Source organism: Salvelinus sp. IW2-2015, unplaced genomic scaffold, assembly GCF_002910315.2.
Source record: "Salvelinus sp. IW2-2015 unplaced genomic scaffold, ASM291031v2 Un_scaffold996, whole genome shotgun sequence".
Taxonomy (NCBI): Eukaryota; Metazoa; Chordata; class Actinopteri; order Salmoniformes; family Salmonidae; genus Salvelinus; species Salvelinus sp. IW2-2015.
In genome coordinates, this window is record NW_019942678.1 from 157,577 (window position 1) to 170,571 (window position 12,995).

At 41.3% G+C, this 12,995-nt stretch overlaps 1 protein-coding gene across 1 annotated transcript in view; it reads left to right on the forward strand.

Moving 5' to 3' along the window:
• The first annotated feature begins 8,182 nt into the window (after positions 1–8,182).
• Positions 8,183–12,995, forward strand: part of LOC112069379 (homeobox protein EMX1-like) — a 16,838-nt gene continuing 12,025 nt past the window's right edge. The window contains exon 1 of the mRNA XM_024136703.1: positions 8,183–8,952. Within this exon, the coding sequence (XP_023992471.1) occupies positions 8,610–8,952 (343 nt within the window). The 5' untranslated portion in view covers positions 8,183–8,609. The remainder of the gene's footprint in view (positions 8,953–12,995) is intronic.

The following is a 12,995-nucleotide window of genomic DNA, read 5'->3' on the forward strand; positions in this document are numbered from 1 at the left end:
GGACTGGTTGTTCCTATGGTTGGTTTGTACTCATACTTCTTCTTCCTCCAAACACGGGCGAGTGGAGTTAGACCAAAAAGCTCTATTTTTGTCTCATCAGAACAATGACTTCTCCCATTCCTCCTCTGGATCATCCAGATGGTCATTGGCAAACTTCAGACAGGCCTGGACATGCACTGGCTTAAGCAGGGGGACCTTGCGTGCGCTGCAGGATTTTAATCCATGACGGCGTAGTGTGTTACTAATGGTTTTTCTTTGAGACTGTGGTCCCAGCTCTCTCTCAGGTCATTGACCAGGTCCTGCCGTGTAGTTCTGGCTGATCCCTCACCTTCCTCATGATCATTGATGCCCACGAGGTGAAATCTTGCATGGAGCCCCAGACCGAGGGTGATTGACCGTCATCTTGAACTTCTTCCATTTTCTAATAATTGCGCCAACAGTTGTTTCCTTCTCACCAGCTGCTTGCCTATTGTCCTGTAGCCCATTCCCAGCCTTGTGCAGGTCTACAATTTTATCCCTGATGTCCTTACACAGCTCTCTGGTCTTGGCCATTGTGGAGAGGTTGGATATCTGTTTGATTGTGTGTGGACAGGTGTCTTTTATACAGGTAACGAGTTCAAACAGGTGCAGTTAATACAGGTAATGAGTGGAGAGAACAGGAGGGCTTCTAAAGAAAAACTAACAGGTCTGTGAGAGCCGGAATTCTTACTGGTTGGTAGGTGATCAAATACTTATGTCATGCAATAAAATGCAAATTAATTATTTAAAAATCATACAATATGATTTTCTGGATTTTTGTTTTAGATTCCGTCTCTCACAGTTGAAGTGTACCTATGATAAAAATTACAGACCTCTACATGCTTTGTAAGTAGGAAAACCTGCAAAATCGGCAGTGTATCAAATACTTGTTCTCCCCACTGTACTGTGTCTGTAATTTAGCATATGACATAAGTTTATAAAAGTCTGCTCAAGACTGCAGAAGTTATGCCTATTTCTGCTTCATGACTATTTTTTAATTAACCTTTATTTAACTAGGCAAGTCAGTTAAGAACAAATTCTTATTTACAATGACGGCCTACCAAAAGGCAAAAAGCCTCCTGCGGGGACGGGGCCTGGGATAAAAAAAATATATATAAACAGACAGTAATATCACAATGACACCTATTCCATTTCCACACTCAATAATGGCAAAACACACATCAGGACAAGAGAGACACCACAACATTACATAAAGAGAAACCTAAGACAACAACGTAGCATGGCAGCAACACATGAAAACACTCAATAATGATTACCTTTGTGGTGATTTGTCCCGCATGCAAAGCCYCTGTCTGAACTCTTTGTCAGGTCATAATTGATCCATCGGCTCACGGTCGACCAGAACACCGCCCCATCACGACAGCTTTACACTAATCTCCTCAAAGTCGTTTCTGACTCGATGGGACAACACCTCTGATCTATCTGTTGAGGCGGGGTATAAAGTCCTCGCCTCCCGCCTGGAGAAGGAGACACATTGAGCCACACTCAACGGCGCACCATGACGAGAGGAAGCCTAAGCGCGAGTTCCCTCAACGGGACATCTTCTTTCTCCTTTCCATCACATTTTCCTTTTTATGGTGGAGCAACGGACATCTCCCCATGGTTGCCAAACAAGGTTATATTAACGACAAAGACAAATAAAGCGTGCTTCTTCAGTGTTGAAGTTATCCTTTCCGTGGGTCCTTCCCGGGAAGCAGCCGCACAACAAGCCATGAACATCCAGCAACCAGGCGGAGGCGCAAGGCACCATCCGGCGATGCTGACCTGGTCGCATATTGGAGACACAAATTCACTTCACCCAGTTTACTACCAGCATCTAAGTGGTTATAATCAAGGTCTGTATAACGGTGAGATCAATGTATGTCCTCAATGTTTCCGACTTTGATTGTTTTGGCCCAAGGGATATTAGCTTACATTATAGGTCTCGCATTGCATTGTCTTTGTAAAACTGATGATCTGACGCCTCTTAATTACATATGGAAAATGGAATAGGTGTCATTGTGATATTGTGTAAGGAACACTATTGTTTGGAAAGTAATGTTTGTTTTCTCTCTGCAGGGCAACCGGGCAGTCTATCCAGGGGAACCTTCGTGCGGAGATCTGGCAGGAGAATCCGCACCATCTACACCGACGACCAGCTGACCAAACTAGAAGAGGTGTTCAGTAAGCAGCGGTACATGACCGGGACGGAGAAGTTGCTTCTGGCCTCAGCGCTGAGACGGACCCAGACACAGGTCAAAGTCTGGTTCCAGAACAGGAGAACGCGGTGGAGGAAGGCCCACGGGGACATTGCCGGTGTACCGGAGTGCCACGCGCACGGTGCAAGGAGAAGGATGAGTTGATTTCCGTGGACAATGACGAGTCATGGGTGTATTTCTGATTTAAAGTTATATTACTAAATGCCTTGAGGCCATCAGACACATTCACGATGATTCTTGAATTACTGTCAAACAAGAGAGACTTGTCTATATTTTACCTCTGTGTGGCCTGGCATGGGACGCTTCAGCTCGTCAGTCAGCTATCAACTAGGCTATGATTCACTGCAGATTTAGCCATGTCATTTTTGTAATGTATTTTATATTCCTCTTTCACAACATCTCTTATGTGATTTAGTTTTTTTCACCCCTTCCTTTTCACACAGACTTTTCATTGGGTTTCTTTTCAGTTTATGTGGTGCATTTATCAATGTACTGAACCCAGGATATAGGCCTTCTGTACTAAACCCAGGATATAGACCTAGCCTTCTGTACTAAACCCAGGATATAGGCCTAGCCTTCTATACTGAACCCAGGATATAGGCCTAGCCTTCTATACTGAACCCAGGATATATGCCTAGCCTTCTATACTGAACCCAGGATATAGGCCTTCTATACTAACCCAGGAATATAGGCCTAAGCCCTTCTATACTGAACCCAGGATATAGGGCCTAGCCTTCTATACTGAACCCAGGATATAGGCCTAGCCTTCTATACTGAACCTAGGATATAGGCCTAGCCTTCTATACTGAACCCAGGATATAGGCCTAGCCTTCTGTACTGAACCCAGGATATAGGCCTTCTGTACTAAACCCAGGATATAGGCCAGCCTTCTGTACTGAACCCAGGATATAGGCCTTCTGACTAAACCCAGGATATAGGCCTAGCCTTCTATACTGAACCCAGGATATAGGCCTTCTCTACTAAACCCAGGATATAGGCCTAGCCTTCTATACTGAACCCAGGATATAGACCTAGCCTCCACTCTGAACCCAGGATATAGGCCTAGCCTTCTATACTGAACCCAGGATATAGGCTAGCCTTCTATACTGAACCCAGGATATAGGCCTAGCCTTCTATACTGAACCCAGGATATAGCCTAGCCTTCTTACTGAACCCAGGATATAGGTCTAGCCTCCTACTATGAACCCAGGATATAGGCCTAGCCTCCTACTATGAACCCAGGATATAGACCTAGCCTTCTATACTGAACCCAGGATATAGGCTAGCCTCCTACTATGAACCCAGGATATAGGTCTAGCCTTCTGTACTGAACCCAGGATATAGGCCTAGTCTCCTACTATGAACCCAGGATATAGGCCTAGCCTTCTATACTGAACCCAGGATATAGGCCTAGCCTTCTATACTGAACCCAGGATATAGGTCCTGCCTTCTGTACTGAACCCAGGATATAGGCCTAGCCTCCTACTGTGAACCCAGGATATAGGCCTAGCCTTCTGTACTGAACCCAGGATATAGGCCTAGCCTTCTATACTGAACCCAGGATATAGGTCCAGCCTTCTGTACTGAACCCAGGATATAGGCTAGCCTCCTACTGTGAACCCAGGATATAGGCCTAGCCTTCTATACTGAACCCAGGATATAGGCTAGCCTTCTGTACTGAACCCAGGATATAGTCTAGCCTTCTTTACTGAACCCAGGATATAACCTAAGCCTTCTATACTGAACCCAGGATATAGGCCTAGCCTTCTATACTGAACCCAGGATAATAGGTCTAGCCTTCTATACTGAACCCAGGATATAGGTCTAGCCTTCTATACTGAACCCAGGATATAGGCCTAGCCTCCTACTATGAACCCAGGATATAGACCTAGCCTTCTATACTGAACCCAAGATATAGACCTAGCCTTCTATTTTAGTTTTGACTGATATTTTTTGCTACTTGATATGCAATTCGCTTGTATTTTTTTCTAATAAACCTTTGGCCTATTGACGAGAAATGGTGTACAATAATTTTCAAATAGAAAATGCTGTGTCCAAAACAGAAAGTGTGGATTATTTAATGAACAAACTGCAAATAGCTATACATAAATATATAATCTAAATTGACTAATTCTAATATACTCGGATGACAATAGTGTGATGGACACAAGACTGCAGGTATAGCCCCAAACTGAGCGACTAATGCATTATGGGCCACTACAGTCTGTTAATTCGTTTTCCATGAGTAAAGAAGTCGCTCCAGGCATACTGGCCCTCACTTAACCAGGTATTATGTTCCTAGAAGCCAGGTGTGTAGCGGTAAAAGCTTAAAGTCAGACCCAACACTGACATTCTTCTCCCTAATTGACCTTTATGGACTCGAGCTGACAGAGACAGGAAATGTTTGTGCGCGAGAGTAAATAAATCAGACCGCCCGGAGAGAGAGACAGCAATTATAGGCGCGCAAAACGTTCCCCAATTTGAGCCTAAATATGCTTCAAGGTTAAATTGCAATTAGGTAGTAGATGGAAGTTTTCATTATGTAGATATTACAAAATAATACACGTGAAATTAATAAATATTATATAATTAACTATAATAAAGTTATAGTAATTCGGGGTACATTTTAAAAATCACATTGTTGAATTGAAATAAAACACATTTTTGCAAATAGGTAATTATGAAAAATAGAAGGCCTTGTATTTTTTTTAAATTAAAACAGATATCATCAATTCTTTCCCAGATCTCATTTGAACGTAACATCAATATTATCTTTAAAAGCCACTAGAGGGCGCCATCAACATCCACTAGTGGGCATTGACCACATCAATAGAACTCCCCCAGATTAACCAATTCATTCACTTGACATCATTAATTTACCACCAAATTAAATGTAAATTAAAATAAATKATTAAGCMAGCAGATGACATGACAAAACTATGYCTGTCAACTTTACCTTTGACCGTTGTACTTAACTAAGGCTATACTGTAAGTATTTGAATTAATAAAGTTATGAATAAAATACTGAATTAATATCATAAACGAAGATGCATATTTAAGGGGACTGTTTCCATTCCTCATTCGATGTACTGAAACTATAAATGTAATCTGTAATGACCTGATGTGTCGATGAATGTTCCATTCATCAGAGTTCTGTCCTTTACAGTTTACTATATAGAATAACGTAAATGGCAGGCATTTCCTATAACGYATCCCATTTCTGTTCCTTCCTGAATAGAGTAACCTCATTCCTTGTAAAAGGGACTTAACTCCAGTTAGCTGATTCAAGGAAGACCATGCAGGGGGACAATAGTCACATTTTAACTCGGCTTTACACCCCTGCGTGCCTACAAAAACTCCAACTGCTTAATCCCTCTTTTCAGACCAGCAAAATCTATCATTAATTGCCAGAGGCAAAATTAATAGTTGTTAATGGCCGCCTGAATCAAAGGCTCCGGGGCTAGATCTGCCAGTTAAACCTATTAATTCTATACAGGGGGACTGGGCGGTATAGGATTGGTATAGGGGACAAGAGGGGTRGAGACAACTCCTTTGGGTCTCACTGGGCTCTTTGGCCCTTGGTGGTTCACATCAGCTTCCRCAGGAGCAGATCATGAAAGATGGAAGCAGGGGGGCTTTTGTGGTTCGTCCCTGATTATTTCTCCCCTGAAAGGACTGACATCTGTCCTGGGTTCCTGGGACTGGCTGAGTCTCTGATCTACTGGTACCCCCCCACCCCCCACCCCCACCCTCTTCTCCCTCAACAACATCTAAGATGGTAACTACCAAAAGAGGGAGGGAAGGTACCCTGGACATAACATAAAGAAGCAATATTTCCCAGACCTTTGACCTTAGTAAAAAAAAAGTAGTTGACCTATTCTGTTAAGTACTTAATTTAGGAGACCTATAGGTCTATTCTGTAAAAAACGGTCATTTTGCAGACCAATGTACAGTGCATTCACAAAATATTCAGACCCCTTGACTTTTTCCACATTTTGTTACATTACATCCTTATTCTAAAATGTATTAAATTGTTCCCCCCCATCAATCTACACACAATACCCGATAATGACAAAGCAAAACASACCTGTATTTGGGGAGTTTCTCCCATTCTTATCTGCAGATCCTCTCAAGCTCTGYCAGGTTGGATGGGGATGGGGAGCATCGATGCACAACTATTTTCATGTCTCTCCAGAGATGTTCGATCGGGTTCAGGTCCGGGCTCTGGCTGGACCACTCAGGGACATTCAGAAACTTGTCCCGAAGCCACTCCTGTGTTGTCTTGGCTGTGTGCTTACAGTTGTTGTCCTGTTGGAAGGTGAACCTTCGCCCCAGTCTGAGGTCCTGAGCGTTCTGGAGCAGGTTTTCATCAAGGATCTCTCTGTACTTTGCTTCGTTCATCTTTCCCTCGATCCTGACTAGTCTCCCAGTCCCTGCCACTGAAAAAAATCCCCACAGCATGATGCTGCCACCACCATGCTACACAGTAGGGATGATGCCAGGTTTCCTCCAGACGTGACACTTCAGGCCAAAGAGTTCAATCTTGGTTTCATCAGACCAGAGAATCTTGTTTCTCATGGTTCGAGAGTCCTTTAGGTGCCTTTTGGAAACTCCAAGCAGGCTATCATGGGCCTTTTACAGAGGAGTGGCTTCCGTCTGGCCCCTCTACCATAAAGGCCTGATTGGTGGAGTGCTGCAAAGATGGTTGTCCATCTCCACAGAGGAACTCTAGAGCTCTGTAAGAGTGACCATCGGGTTCTTGGTCACCTCCCTGACTAAGGCCCTTCTCCCCCTATTGCTCAGTTTGGCCAGGAGGCCAGTCTAGGAGTCTTGGTGGTTCCAAACTTCCATTTAAGAATGATGGAGGTCACTGTGTTCTTGGGACCTTCAATGCTGCAGAAATGTGTTGGTCACCTTCCCCAGATCTGTGCCTCGACACAATCCTGTCTCGGAGCTCTACGGACAATTCCTTCGACCTCATGGCTTGGTTTTTGCTCTGAGATGCACTGTCAACCGTGGGACCTTATATAGACAGGTGTGTGCCTTTCCAAATCATGTCCAATCAATTGAATTTACCACAGATGGACTCCAATCAAGTTGTAAGAACATCTCAAGGATTATCAATGGAAACAGGATGCACCTGAGCTCATTTTTGAGTCTCATAGCAAAGGGTATGAATACTTATGTAAATAAGGTATTTCTAAAAACCTGTTTTTGCTTTGTCATTATGGGGTATTGTGTGTAGATTGATGAGGATTTTTTTTCATCCATTTTAGAATAAGGCTGTAACGTAACACAATGTGGAAAAAGGGAAGGRGTCTGAATACTTTCCCGAATGCACTTTAAAAGAGTTTCAGTCCACAGTGGTTTTGGACACCTTGATAAATAAAAACAAATCATAGTAAACCTCAGAGATATTTTGTAGWTAATCCCTAGAATTATCATGTTTAAATTGTTAGAAGTGGCTTTAAAGGTTTGGACTAGTCTGATCTTTGACCTAGAATTAAATTGATCAATCAACCTACAGGTGCCACTGTCAGCTATAGGATACATTACCAGAATAATTTTTGTGTGAAAACCTTTTCTATTGTTTTCTATTAGGAGGCTAATTTCCTAGATTTTAGGGACCATTTGGGGGATGACTAGACGACATAGGGCATAATAAACTTGTTATAAGTAAGTTATAATTACTAAATCATTAACAAGAAAATCCTTCAAATTATGTTTCTTCTGATTTAATATAATATCACTTTGCAACATTGAAATAAACGCATATCGATAGGCTATTAGTCACAAGTAATTTCAATWAAGCAGAAGCCACTCCACTTAGATTTACAAAATGGCTGTTATGCTAGGCTACACGGTCCTATCTGCGCATGCCCACCACACCTATGTCAGCGACAGTTGAGGGCAGGTATTGAGTCTGACGAGTGACAGGCTTTTTGTCAAGGGCTTAGCCTACTGATCCTGGCTYCTAGTACAGCACAGTCCAACATTTATTTCCAGGAGTGATGAGACTGAGACAAGAGCCAGACTGTCATAAACATAATCACAGACTAATAAATCTGACGCTGCAGTGGTATCTAGAACCGAAACTTGATTTTTGGCAGATTGTTAAAGCAGAGAAATCCGGTCGATAACCTACTGAAGACAAGGTTCGGAGACAAGTGAACTTACTCTACAGGAAACCCGCTTCCAGAGGTCCACGGATATAGGCAACACGATTTGCACGCGCAAGGGACTGCGAGTTATGGATTTCCCGGGAACTGTTCTACTTCTACTGYTGTGAGGTTTTCTTCTGCATCACCTGTTTTATAACTGTGTTATTGAATATAYCATTAGAAATATATAAACTATAGCCTATTTTTGATCATGTACCAACATAGTAAGAAATGTTTTACCATCGAATCCCTTGTTGGGAAAGACGTGAACTCTTCGACTAACGGGGACGAACCCATCAGACCCACAGCGCTGAGGTTCATGGAATCAATTCACCCGGCGCCTTTTGGGAGTTGTTTCCAGAACTCCGGCAGGACTTTATACRGCAGTCCAGACATGATGTTCCCTGACMCGGGYACACACACAGGGAACTCCGGTCTGCCCCTGCATCCCCTCCAGCTTCCATCTCAGCCTTTCTTCAACCCGCATCAGAGAGACACGTTGAATTTCTACCCGTGGGTTCTTCGAAACAGATATCTCGGTCACAGGTTCCAAGGTAAGCGAACAGGTTCTTTAATTTAATGAATATTAACAACGTTATTTTCAATAATATCATATGTTTGGGCATATTCTTGCATATCCTTGCATGATTGATAAAGAAACATATAGGGATATATTATGCACGAGCTAAATTACAACGAATGTACGCATCAGAAATGAGAACTCAGTCTAGTTGACTGATGGAAGAAATGTCCTTATTGATCCCTGAACATGCAACATGTTGTTAGGGATGGTATTTCATTCAGGATACAAATCATGTATTAAAAGGGTAAAGCAACAAAAACAGGACCAAAGCAAATGATTAAAACTACTGAAATCTGTTTGGAGATGGAAAAGTTTCAACATCCAACTATAATTTTTACTATTTATATTTCAAGTCATTTTGCTTTTTAAATTAGGTCTATGCATTATTGGTACATTTCAGAGATTGGACGCATTTAAATAAACGTAAAAACATCGCACCCAGGATTTGCACCCGCCCGTAGCTTAAAACAACTTTTTAAAAACCTATAACATTTCAGTAGTTTAATTTTGTACCATTAATAAATGTTTTAATTCAAGTAGACTATATTGTTTATTTTTATTCATTTAAAATGCACATCAAAATCATTGCACTTTCTTATAATGTATGTTCCCAAAAAGTTGTTAGGAGATCAATAGTCTAATATGTTGAATAATAATACTAGGGTAAATTAATTGTGATTTAAATGTGTAAGCTCTATGCAATTATACAAATAAAATAATATAAAATAAGAACAATATTTATCTAACAAATAGGCCTATAATGAATATTTTTTCCCCCTTTTGCCTACCCATTCGTTTTAGGTTTTGCATTATTCAGAATGTTAATTATAAGCAGCGGTGGAAAAAGTAACCAATTGTCATACTTGAGTAAAAGTAAAGATACCTTAACAGAAAATGACTCAAGTAAAAGTCACCCAGTAAAATACGACTTGAGTAAAAGTCTAAAAGTATTTTGTTTTAAATATATTAAATATGCTTGAGGTATCAAAAGTAAATGTAATTGCTAAGATATGCTTAAGTATCAAAAGTAAAATTATAAATCATTTCACATACCTTCTATTAAGCAAACCAGACGGCACGATTTGTCTTGTTTTTTAAATGTACGGATAGCCAGGGGGCACACTCCAACACTCAGACATCATTTACAAACGAAGCATCTGTGTTTAGTGAGTYCGCCAGATCAGAGACAGTAGGGATGACCAGAGATGTTCTCTTGATACGTCTGTGAATTAGACCGTTTTCCTGTCCTGCAAAACATTCGAAATGTAACGAGTACAGGTTGTCAGGGAAAATATATGGAGTAAAATGTACATCATTTTCTTTAGGGATGTAGTGAAGTAAAGTAAAAGTAGTCAAGAATATAAATAGTAAAGTACAGATACCTCTCCCTAAAAATACTTATATGGTACTTTTACTTAAGTACTTTACACCACTGATTATAAGGATTTTTGTTTCTCAAATATTTAGATATAATTAACTAATAATTATTTAATATGAAAGTTATTTTAATGAAAAGTAACAAGAGACAGGAATATTGTAATATTATTAGTTTATAMTAATATTATAGTATTATTACAAATAAAAACAGCAATAATAAACAATAAACAAATAATAACAATAATAATAATACTATTTCATTCAATTCATTTGCTTTGTGTTCTACTTTAGATTTAAAGGMTGCCCATTTCTGATAAGACAATAACTATTTGAAAATGGACCAGCTTTAGCAACCAAACAAAGCCATGAGAGAAATTGAATATTGGAAAATCTCAGTATTCAGTGACCAAAACCTTAAATCTTCTTATTCAAGCTATTTGCAGTGCATATATGCAAGAAATGGTGAACATCCTTACTAACTGATGCTGGGTGGTCTTCAAAAACAAAGCAATTTGTTAAACCAGACAGATCGATAACTTTCAACRCTCATCTCGTTGACTCAGTGGACAGCAGTGGTTAGCCACATCAGGTGTGCTCTCAGGTATGTTACACTCTGACCAGTCAGCCCAGGGCCGTATTCACAGTGTCTCAGAGTAGTAGTGCGGATCTAGGATCAGTTTAGCCTTTTAGATCATTAATGAATAAGATTATGAAGACAAAGGGGGGGAATCTGATCCTAGATCAGCACTCCACCTCTTTACCAGGTAACCTTCAGGGTGTACCTCAGTCAGGTAATCAGTGGGAGTCAGAGGTTACTGTCACTGTTGCTCAGATCAGGAGCTCAAATAAAGTGTTGTTTACAGACACAGCAGATCCACTCACTRATGGTGTCCAATAACCATGAAAACTAGTGTTTAGACAAGGCTAACTACAGACCGGAGGAGTGAGAGGAGAGGATTAGCCATCATGACTGTCACTTACTGTTAGAGATGGATGGATGGATGGGAGATTGATTTTCTTTCTTACTCCCCCACTTCCTGAGAGGTTGAGAGATAGAGATAGAGGTTGACAGAGAGAGAGAGAGAGAGAGAGAGGTTGAGAGAGAGATAGAGGTTGACAGAGAGAGAAAGGTTGAGAGAGGGCTAATACCCAGTGCCTCCTGGCACACGACGGCAAGACTGGTCTTTGTCGGAGCCAGTAGAGCTAGCATCGACTTCGCGGTAGGTCGTGGGGGCCAAATTGCAGGCTTTCGCTCCCTAAGATGGGAATAGAATATGGAGGCAGTCGGATGGATGATGATAAAGGAATCGAAGGGAACGGATTGGTGGTAAATAAAGCGAGGGCGAAGAGAATGGTGTACTATGAGTGGATTGGGGATGGTGGTAGTATAAGGGGAGATAGGTGGTAAATAAGGGGAAGGATGGTGGTAAATAAGGGGGAGGATAGTGGTAAATAAAGGGGAAGGATGGGTGGTATAAGGGGGAGAGGTAAATTGGTGATAATAGGGGGAAGATGGTGGTAAATAAGGGGAAGGCTGGTGGTACAAATGAAAGGGGGAGGATGGTGGTAAAATAGGGGGGATGGTGGTAGAATAAGGGGAGGATAGTCGGTAAATAAGGGGAAGGATGTGGTAAATAAGGGGCACCGGAATGTGTAAGAGATGTGGTAAATAAGGGGGAAGGATGGTGGTAAGATAAGGGGGGGAGGATAGTGGGTAATAAGGGGTAAGGTGGTGGTAAATCAAGGGGGAAGCGGATGGTGGTGAAATAAGGGCGGAGGCATGGTGGTAAAAATAAGGGGAGAGGTATGGTGGTAATATAAGAGGAGAGGATGGTGGTAAGATGGTGGAAATAAGGGGAGAAGGTGAGTGGTAAATTAAGGGGGGTAGGACTAGTGGTAAATCAAGGGGAAGGATGGTGGTAAATAAGGGAGATGGTGTAAATAAGGGGAGGATGGTGGTAAATAAGGGGAGATGGTGGTAAATAAGGGGAAGGATGGTGGTAAGGATGGTGGTAAATAAGGGGAAGGATTGTGGTAAATACGGGGAAGGATGGTGGTAAATAGGGGGAAGGATGGTGGTAAATAGGGGAGGATGGTCTATTTCAAATATAAGTAGGGGGAGGATGGTCTATTTCCATATAAAGTATACGTATAGAGAATAAAGTTTTTTCTTTCTCTTGAATATGAAAAGGAAACCACTCATACAAAAATTATAATCTACTATATTAGGATTATGCAAATAATGATAATGTTTATCCTCCTCATGCAGTCCATCTTTATCTGACTGTGGTTGGTTGATTGATTGATTGTTTGTTTTTCTGTCTGGTTATAAACAAAAAGGACTAAACGACAAGAAGAAGAGGAGCATTCAATGAACTATCCAATATGATCTGGAAAATAATGTTTACAATGCAGTATCCTATAAATTAACTTCCAACACATATCTCCTGCGCATTCAACACCCAAAATGTGTCAAAGCAAACCTCCAGACCATCAGACCATGAGATGAATTTATCTGTCTGCCTTCCTTCCTGGTGATAACAATCCCATACAACACACTGAAAATGACACCCAACGGCTTACACACTGAAATGCACCCCAAGGCTACACACTGAAATGCACCCAACGGCTACACAC